The following is a 9,932-nucleotide window of genomic DNA, read 5'->3' on the forward strand; positions in this document are numbered from 1 at the left end:
TTCTGTTTAGTAAAGAACTTCACGAGTTCCTGTTCTGTTTTCAGTGTTCTGGAAAAACAGGACCTCAATGTTTTAGCCTCACTGTCCTCTCAGATGAGTTTCTCTGCATGCAAATACTTGTCGTGCTTCCATTCCTTCAGGCTTGAAGTGCTATTTCATCAGATTATGTTTCAATTGACATATAAACTTGTGCTGCTTTAATTCACCAAGTCACAAAGTCTTTTAAGATAAGAGAGTCAGCATTTATGCTAGCTATGTTAGCATTTATGCTAGCTATTCATGCTAAAGTGTTGATGTTCTTTGATTTAATGTAACTTTTCAACCGTTACCACAATTAATGTAATTCCAGTAGATTCTGAAGGAGAAAAGCGGCTCGACGAGCCGCTTTTCTCCTTCAGAATCTACTGGAATTACATTGATCCTGTCAACGGTTGAATAGTTACAGTATATTACAGATTTTGTTGTTTAAGCGTCACAGATGGTGTTAAAGGGTTAAAAAGATTTTGATTCTTCTGAAATTCGTTTATAGTCATTTGAGCATGAAGGATGAATAAGGAAGCAGTTAGACCTTAAATTAAAATATTAATATCTAGAGGAGAGAGAACATTCCACACAAAATATCTCTGAATTAAAACCACCTTGACCTTTTAACTACCCAACCGAGACTACATCAAAAAAAAAAAAAAAGTGTTTTCTGTTGGCTATTGCTTTGTGGGAGTAATACACACACTCACTGTTTTAATAATATGTTTTCTAAATGTTCTCTACTGTTAAAATCTTATTGCAGGCGTTCTCTCAGCTAAGGAATGACTCAGAGGCAACAGAAAACTTTGAGAAATTTTAATTATTATTCTCGTTTTGTTAGTCTTACCCCCAATATTAGTTAATTATTTTCACAAATGTGCCATTTGGCAAGCACCCCTCCCTGTGTACACTCCTAAGTTTTATTTGTTCCTCCACAGAGGATCTTTGTTCTCCTGCACTTGAGCTTCCCAGCTGTTGTTTCCTTGTCTTCGTTGTTTGACGAGTCCTTGTTGACCTGCTGTCATCTTTCCTCCTTCACCTGAAAAACAGCGCGCACTCACCTCAGCTGTGTGACTGCAGATGCTCAACCGTGCATCACTGAATCAACTGTGCTACAGTGTGAAAGTCCTGCTCTTGGCCAGAGACACGCTCAGATGAAAGTTCTTGTAGCATTTTTATGCTTAAGATTTTATTTCTGAGTATTTCTTGATTCAAATAGTTGTGAATTAGGAGCAGACAAAATTTTTTTTTTAAAAAAGATCATATTTGTGACATAGCAAATACTGTAGATGGGCTACAAGCTCCTATTCAGATGCATCCACTTTTAGACGACTAGATCCACATATGTCTTTATTTTCCTCATCCGAGGTTCTGGTATCTAGTTCTAGACTCTAATTCTGGATAGCTCCAATGTTGCTCGTCATTTTTGTTTGCACTGCTAATGTTAGATTGGAGCGACTGTAAGCTAGTGATAGAGATGAATGTTGGGAAGTGGGGGTGGGCTTACACCGCGCCAAAAACCCAAAACTCAGAGGTTTTATCCAAATTCCCACCATAATCACTAACTACAAAAAAAAAAAAACTATACAGTGCCAGACTATCTACTGCCCTGGATTTTAAAAGTACCATATTCACTACTTTTCTTTCATTTTTATGAACGTTAGATATGATGTCGGGCTGCACGGTGGCGCAGTGGTTAGCGCTCTTGCCTCACAGCGAGAAGGCCCCGGTTCGAATCCCAGCTGGGACCTTTCTGTGTGGAGTTTGCATGTTCTCCCCGTGCATGCATGGGTTTTCACCGGGGACTCCGGCTTCCTCCCACCGTCCAAAAACATGCATCATAGGTTGATTGGTGACTCTAAATTGCCCCTAGGTGTGAATGTGAGAATAAATGTGTGTGTGATTGAGGCCCTGCGACAGACTGGCGACCTGTCCAGGGTGTACCCCGCCTTCGCCCTTCAGTAGCCGGGTTAGGCTCCGGCACCCCGCGACCCCGAAAGGGACAAAGCGGTCAAGAAAATGGATGGATGGATATGATGTCACCATTTTAACAAAGTAAAAATCGAATCAATACGAACAATTTACGACGTCTATTTATGAATCCACTGTGTTTTGATGATGAAAATGTGGATGGTCTATTAAAAAATTACATTTAATCACTTTTTTTTTATTGTTCGACCACCATTCATTGTGGTATATATTCACTAATGTGGTGAGCATTGATGGACCCTAGTTTTTTGCAAAGACTTCTGGGAAATTTCTAGTGCACTTGATTTTAGAATTGTAGATTCAGACAGCACTACAAAATAGTGAACATACTATAGTGAGTAGGGAAGGAATTTGGACATAACCAGAAGCAAATTTCTAATGAAATACCACCAAAAATGTTCTAGAAAATGACAGTTTTTTTTTTATTTTGGCAAAAAAAAAAAAATGTAATCATAAAATTAAAAGACCACTAGGAACACTTTTAAAAAAGATCCAACAATCAGTTTAACTACTGGTCAAATGTGAAACCTAGAAAGTTAAATTTCTATTTTTCTTCTTTTTTCATATCAATGTTTTCCCAGAGAAGAGATGTAGTTCACACCTTCAACATCACTTATTCAACTCTCAATCCAGACTGTATGAAAGTAACCTGCAAGTACTGCATTAGCATGCTACTGTCTGCAGAACCCAAACTGGCCTTTAAAGTTTGAAAAATTAACTAATCTTGTCACAAAAGTCAGAAACCCTGTGTTTCGTGGATTATTTCTTTGTTCTAACCATGTATTTGTCCGAATAAGATGTGCTTCTGTTGGAAAGGCTGCTTATTTTCCATGTAAATGATGCTGTTTTTGTAGGAAAATTGTAGAACGAGGAGCAGAGCTGAGTATGTTGTAGGTTTTACCAATGAATCGTTTGTACAAGCGTCTCAGCTTATTCCACTAAAACACCTGAAGCCACAGAGTTTGTAGGATGCTGCTGCAGCGACTCTGTCCTCATCGTCACTGAATCTTCATGTCTGTTTGCTTCAGGAAACAAAATGGGACGCAAAAACGCCAACTACTCCAGATGTGAGTTGCCATTCTATCCAGCATCATTTGTATGGATTTTTACTTCATTGATGTCTTTGATGTGAATAATGCACATGTATAAAAACCTATCTTAACCCATCTGTTATGCTCTGGGTCATACTGACCCATCTTGAAATTTGAAATCTAAAACAAAAGTTTCCACTTTGAAAATCCTGCTTGGCTTATTTGGCGTGATTATAATTTAAGATAGAAATGGTTCAGTTGCTCTATTTGTTATTCAAATTGAAACAAGCATCAAAGCTGTTCCACAGAAATGAACATCCAAAAACATCCGTCCACATAGAGATAATTTATATATGAAGTGCACAGTTTGGCACGCTTTAAAACGAGGCATGAATGTGTACAATTTGGCTTCACTGACTGTAAAAAGTTGAGTTTTTGCTTTTTTAAATTATCTGTTTCGAATCTGGAACAAAATATCTGTTTCAACCGTCCCTTCCCTTTGAAGACTATAATAGGAGGAAGGTGGCTCGTGTTCTAGACTGACCCACCCTTGAATGTAGCTCTAGTTGCAGCCAGGGTGGGCGGAGCTTCACTAAGACAAGAAAATCTCAGCTATTAGCTTCCATTGAAACATGAACTAAAGAGCAGGTCAACCGCAGAGGACAAACTTCTTCCAAACACATTGAAGAAACTTAAAAAAAATGATTTTGTCATCTCTGTTTTTAACTTTAGAGAGATTTTGGCAGCAGCTGTTTGCATGTTTTTGGTCTGATAAATTCATGAATCTTCTCAGGGATCCTGAGGGCATTGATGGTGTTGTTGCCAGCACTGGTTGTCTTTATCGTCCTCCTGCAGCTAAACACCAACCCATTCAAAGGTACGGACTTCTATCCATCATTGCTTGTGGACAGATTCCCGGCTCGTTCATCAGATCTTTTGGGGACGATTTGTTTTTCTGTAGCAGCAGATTGATGGATGTGGGAGGAGTTTAAGGGAGTAGAGAGGACATAGCAGCTGTGACAGAGGAATGTGACCTAAAATGGGAAACTCAGGATGTGTCTCAGCTAAAGAGCAAACTTTCAAATGCTCTGATTGGCTCTTAGAAGTGATGGAAAACTTCAAAGTGTTTTCCTTCCATGAAAAAACAAAACACTCCCAACCAAGCTGTCAAATACCAAACTCGTCATCTTTTCTCTCCAGGTCTCAGCAGTTCAGACTTTGTGATTGCCAGTGAACCCGCCAACTTGGTCATCAAGAAGTCTGGTTAGTGATCCCAAACCTGATCAGGAATCTTTGATGTTGATCCTTCTGAGGTGATAACTTGTGTCCTCTTCCTCAGCTGGACCTTGTTCTCCAAGGAAAGAGTGTCCGGAAGATCATTTCAGCTTCCTGGTCCAGAGTGGAGCGGCCAACGTGGTGGCCCCAAAAATCTGCGTGGAAAACAACCTGTATGAACTGTGTTGGTTTAGATGTTTTCTGGGTTTGTTGGGTTTTCCCCATCTCAAAGATGTCTTCTCTTGTTTGCTCTAGTTGCGTTTGTTCAGGGTTGTGTTTCATTTTGGCTTTGGTGCTCTCCTAGTGTCCCCTTTCTCCATCCCATGTTTTTCTTGTTGCTGACTGTGTTTTCTTAGGGTTCTAGGAACTGTGTTGAACAACGTGGGAATTGGAATAAACACAGTGTTGTTGGATGGTGAGAAAAAAAAATACTATTACATTTTTGTTAATAACCCCAAATAATCTTTTGTATCATATTTGACACATGCATTTCTAAGACCCCTAGCTCTTTAACATGATCCAAACTTTCCTTAAAAACTTATTGTGTAGAACTGCATGTTTTCTTCCTGTAATGGATTATATTTTCCCTAGTAGAAAGACTTTTTCTGCTCAATTCAGAATGGCTTCTTCCATGATATCTCAACTTTATACGGGAAAAGTGCTGCTAACTTTTAAAAATTTTTGGGGGGGAATAACTCAACTGTTGTTATTCTTTTTGTATGACTACTTACTGTATTTGAAAATTACAAAATTAGTTGATAATTCATTCTTTAAAATCAAGTTACATAATGTTAAAAATGTGTGGATCAAACTTGAGACTAATGTCAAAATAATTGCATCTTAAGCTAATATAGTAGTGAGAAAAAAACTCACCACATCACTCAAAGTATCATAATTCATACTATCTATATCTTCAAAAAAAATGATTAAAACATTCTGATTCCCCTGTTTCTGTTAATTGATGTAGTGGGCTTTACAGAGTTAAAAACCTATCGTTGATCTGTAAAAAGAAATCTAAATATATTGGGTTGCCATCTGCCTCAGAGTTGAACATTTGGTTCATGCCTGCAGGTTTGTCACCTCTTTTTTTCGCCTGCCAGGTAAAACCGGAAAAGTTCTAAAGACGACCCACTTTGATACTTACAGCGGGGGTGAGTACAAAGTAAAGGTTCTGCCTTACCCAATGTGGACTGAATGTATTTGAGTAATGTATTTGTTTTATTACAGATGTGAGATATATCATCGACTTCATAAAGGACATGAAACCCGGTTCTGTGGTTCTGATGGCATCCTTTGATGAACCATCTTCAAAGTAAATATTTGCCTTATTTTTATTTTGACTTTTATTTTACCAGGAAATAATCAAGATAAAATCTCCAATTATTGGCTTTGTAGTTCTCAGAAAATAATTATATATCAATGTTTTGCACAAAGTTACAGGAAGATTTAAATAAATGCGACTCTGGAGGTTGCATTCATGTGTCCTGATAAAAGAATCTACAAACTGAATGACCCGCTGACTCTAATCATCTTTTGATGTATTGTAAAAAATATTTCTAGTGGTCTTTTAATTATGATAATGCAGTTTTAGCCAAAACAACAACAAAAAAGTTGTTTTTTTAAGACATTTTCTGCAGAGCAGCAGGAATCCATTAGAAATTCCACTCTGAGTTGCAGATGGGACAGTTGGCACAGAGTAAGCCTCCCCCCATTTCCCATCATCCCTTTGTTTATACTGTGCTAGCTTACATTTCACACTCCAACCTAACGTTATTGATGCAAAAATTGGCGAGCAATTTTGGAGCTATCCAGAAATGCCGTTTTGAGGTACTGAGCCAGATAACGGCTCAGACGAGGAAAACAAAGACGTTCATGGATCTATTTGTCTGCAAGTGGATGCATCACCATGGAGCAGAACAGGGAGCTCTTTTTCAAACTACATTTTTTTGTTTGCTCCTGATTCACAGTTTAAATGAAAAAAAAAAAAACTCAGAAATGCAATTTTGAGCTAAATGTTCTTTATATTTGTCCTCCATCGTGAGAAAAAAGCAACAAGAACATGATTTTCATCAGAGCGGGTCTTGAAGTTTAGACGGTCTGATGGGTTTGGGATGCATGTATTTGATGTCTGATGTACTTCCACAGGTTAAATGATGAAGCCAGGAATTTAATTGCTGAACTGGGAAGCTCTTCAATCCAGAAACTGGGGTATCGAGATAACTGGGTATTTGTTGGTGCAAAAGGAGGCTTGGTGAAGAGCAGCTATGAGAAGGTAAAACTGACATTACTGTTTTATCAGCCATCTTCTTTCAGGATGGCTGTTTTTCAAAGTTCATCAATTGACTGAAAAACAAACAGCAAACGATGGGTTTACCTGAAACTTTTGGGCATTTTTTTTCAGCATATAAAAAATGACAAACCAAATAATAAATATGACAACTGGCCAGAGCTGATCGACCTGCAGGGCTGCTTCCCCAAAAACTCGGAGTGAAACCTGCAAAACACAAAGTCTGGAGCAGCGTCTGACTGAAAAGGGAATGGATCTGAGATCTGCTTCCTCATGAGAACTGCTGGTGATGGCTGTGGGGGGATCCATTTTTTTCTTTTTTTTTTTTGTGGTGGGGTTTCAGATGTCTGCTGCAGCTTTCCAAGAGTCGTCTGCTGGAAACCAGCATCCCGCTCCAGGATTTAATCTCCTGAAAAACAGTTTGATTTGCAAACGCTCTGCTGTGGCACCGTCCACCTTCATGTTTGGGCTCAAACATCAGCAGAAAAAGCGAGCAGGAGTGAAGGAGAAAGACTTTGTAACTGCACATGTAATGCATTTTTTTCCACAAAACTCCAAGGTGTTTCTGCAGTACCAAGTTTTACCGAAATTACTCATACTCCATGAAAATGAACAACTTCTGGAAACACTAAAAACAAACTACCGCCATACCTGTTTTTGTTTTTTGTTGTTTTTTTTACTGGTAAAATGAGCAGTTTTTAAAATGTTTTTATGGGCGGTATCTCTACACGGGGCATTTCAGAGAGAATAGATTAATTTATTTATGCTGACTTTATCCTCACACAGATGAGTCAAAGAAATGATAGTCTTATTTCTATTTTTAAGATATGAAAAAAAATGCTAAATGTTTCTTTTTTTTTTTATTAATGTTGAGTTTGAATCAATGAAATAAAAGCTAAATGTTTACAAACTGCTGACTGACAATCTCTGATGTAAATGTTTGTGGGATAAAGCAGAAAATCGTATCAAAAAAGAAATTATCTCAAACATCACAAACTTGGTTCAACATATTTAAAATCTAGTTTAATTAAAACTTTAATCGCATCAACAACAGACTTGTTAAACCAGCAGACTGGAGTTGAGAGAGAGAACTCAGTTGGATCTAGAAAGACTTCCAAAAGAACAAAAAGGAGAAAAGACCGTCTAATTATGGAAAGTTGATATAAGATTCCAGTACATTATGGGATGCCATTCAGTCTTGCAGAGTCAATTGAGGTTTCTGCAGGAGCCTGATGGATGAAGGTTCTGCCTGGCAGTTGCTGGAACCAGTAAGAACCTCCAGGAGTCCTGAAAAAACATGAAACTATGATACCTTTGAGATGAGATGAAGTTTAAACATTTCAACTTTATCTAAAATAAATGTGTTTTCCGTTCTGGTTTAAACTGATGAGAAGAATCACAGTGGAGAAAGAAGATATTCACTATACTCAGGTTCTGCTGCAGCATTTTTGATCAGTTGGAAGATTTTTAGGAAAGCATTTGGAACATTTAGAAACAAGAATTTACATTTGTGTCACTTTGAAAGAAGGCAGTTTCACAAGCTTCTGGGAGCCTCAACTAACTAGAAATTCAACAAACATTCTGTTACATTGCTGGCTTATCCATGTATTTCCACAATTTGATTGACGGAACGCACCTGGTCTAGGTAATTAGTAGTGAAGTGAAGAAGGGTGTCTTGAGGACCAAGGCTGGGCAGCCTTACAATCCTTTTCCAGAACACTACATCTACATATCATGAAAACCTCTTTAACAGCAAGATCACCAGTTTGAAAGAAAATCAGTTCAAAACACAAAATTAACGTTTTATATATATATATATATATATATATATATATATATATATATATATATATAACTTTCCACATCATAAGAAATTTGCTAAAAGTGTATCCTTTGGAATCTGGGATCTTGAGGTTAACAGTCAGAGATCGACACCATAACCGATACTTCCTGAATAACAACATAAAGAATGGAAGGAATCTGTAGATGACAGAAAGGTGAGTTGGTAGGCCTGGATTCCTGCTGTCAGGTGTCAAATTTTAACAAAGAAAAATGCTGGTTAGAAAAAAAGCTTCACCTAGCACCCTCTCTCAGTTCAGTTATCTTAGGGAAGTTCTTGATGATTCTCCTCTGCACCTTTGAATAACCTGAGTGACGACTAAGATTAATTGGCTTTTATTTGACATGTGAACATGTGTCAAAGGATTTGGTTCCAGTCTAACAGGGGAATATACGCACAGTGTGCAAGAACAATGAAGCCCAATCCGAACCAACCTGACTGCACAGAAGAGGGCGTGGACTTGAGGGCTTTCAGAAAACTCCTCACGCCTAAATGCGTTTCATCTGTGGTGCTTTTCCAGTTTTTCATGTCAGTCTGTTCTTCTTTTGGTTTTACAATACATTGTATTCAACCTGACAATCCAAACCGGGTTTTTGATTTTGACTCAGCACTCAGTTTAAGATGATTCAGTTTGATTTTCATTTCAAATTTTAAAACATTTTACATTTTTAAAAATGATTCCAAAACAGAGAAAATGTGAAGGAAATTCTAAAGCAACTTTAAACATGGACAAATTGATTCAGAGATGAGAAATAATTCCTCCACTGTGTTAGATCAGAATGAAAGTGATAAAGTTCCTCCGAATATTGACAGAAAACAGTTCAGACGGTGCTTCCAGTCAGCAGTGGCTGTTATGTAAACCAGGAACAAACTGAAAAAATAGAGAGGGCAGCATCTCGATGATGATTGTGTGATGAGCACATTCTCTGTGTTGATTGAACAAACATCCTGCAAAGATGCTCATTGTTCCGCCTCATTGCTGAGTTTCGCTTCAAACCAAACAAGTAGAACCAACGTCAACCACCAGAACCAACTAAAACAATCACCTCTCTGTTTGTTCAACACCAAACATGCAAAGGGTTTACAAAATGAACAATAGAAGAGCCCATATTGTTTTAAATAAAATTTCCTCAAAGAGATGATGAACAAAAATCACATTGTTCATCTTCTGCAGAAACAACCCACCAGAAACATGAGACATTGTAAAGTAAGTCAGAGTCAGCATCACTTTTATTAAATTGTTTTTCAGCAGCAAATTTGAATTACTGCTCCTTAAGGAGGTGCTTTCAAAAGACAGATATTTGTACATTTAAGCACCTGTAAAATATATGCATGAGTATCTTTAAAAAAAATGTACTGAACAAAATGAACTGAAATAAACACCCGGATCAGATCTGTCCAGCCATTCAGAAGATAGTGAGGTGGACTCTGTTGAAAACAAAATGTTTTCGAATGTGACCCTCAATTCCCACTTTTTGGAATCTGG

The 9,932-nt window shown here is 37.8% G+C and overlaps 1 protein-coding gene across 1 annotated transcript in view; it reads left to right on the forward strand.

The window, feature by feature from the left end:
• The window catches only part of LOC112151895 (protein FAM3C), an 8,800-nt gene extending 1,590 nt beyond the window's left edge, over positions 1 to 7,210 (forward strand). The window contains exons 2-10 of the mRNA XM_024281020.2: positions 3,042 to 3,080; positions 3,838 to 3,921; positions 4,245 to 4,307; positions 4,384 to 4,492; positions 4,676 to 4,734; positions 5,420 to 5,470; positions 5,547 to 5,631; positions 6,465 to 6,591; positions 6,721 to 7,210. Of these exons, the coding sequence (XP_024136788.1) occupies positions 3,042 to 3,080; positions 3,838 to 3,921; positions 4,245 to 4,307; positions 4,384 to 4,492; positions 4,676 to 4,734; positions 5,420 to 5,470; positions 5,547 to 5,631; positions 6,465 to 6,591; positions 6,721 to 6,810 (707 nt within the window). The 3' untranslated portion in view covers positions 6,811 to 7,210. The remainder of the gene's footprint in view (positions 1 to 3,041; positions 3,081 to 3,837; positions 3,922 to 4,244; positions 4,308 to 4,383; positions 4,493 to 4,675; positions 4,735 to 5,419; positions 5,471 to 5,546; positions 5,632 to 6,464; positions 6,592 to 6,720) is intronic.
• The last annotated feature ends 2,722 nt before the right edge of the window (positions 7,211 to 9,932 follow it).

The sequence above is a fragment of the Oryzias melastigma genome, linkage group LG6, assembly GCF_002922805.2.
Source record: "Oryzias melastigma strain HK-1 linkage group LG6, ASM292280v2, whole genome shotgun sequence".
NCBI lineage: Eukaryota > Metazoa > Chordata > Actinopteri > Beloniformes > Adrianichthyidae > Oryzias > Oryzias melastigma.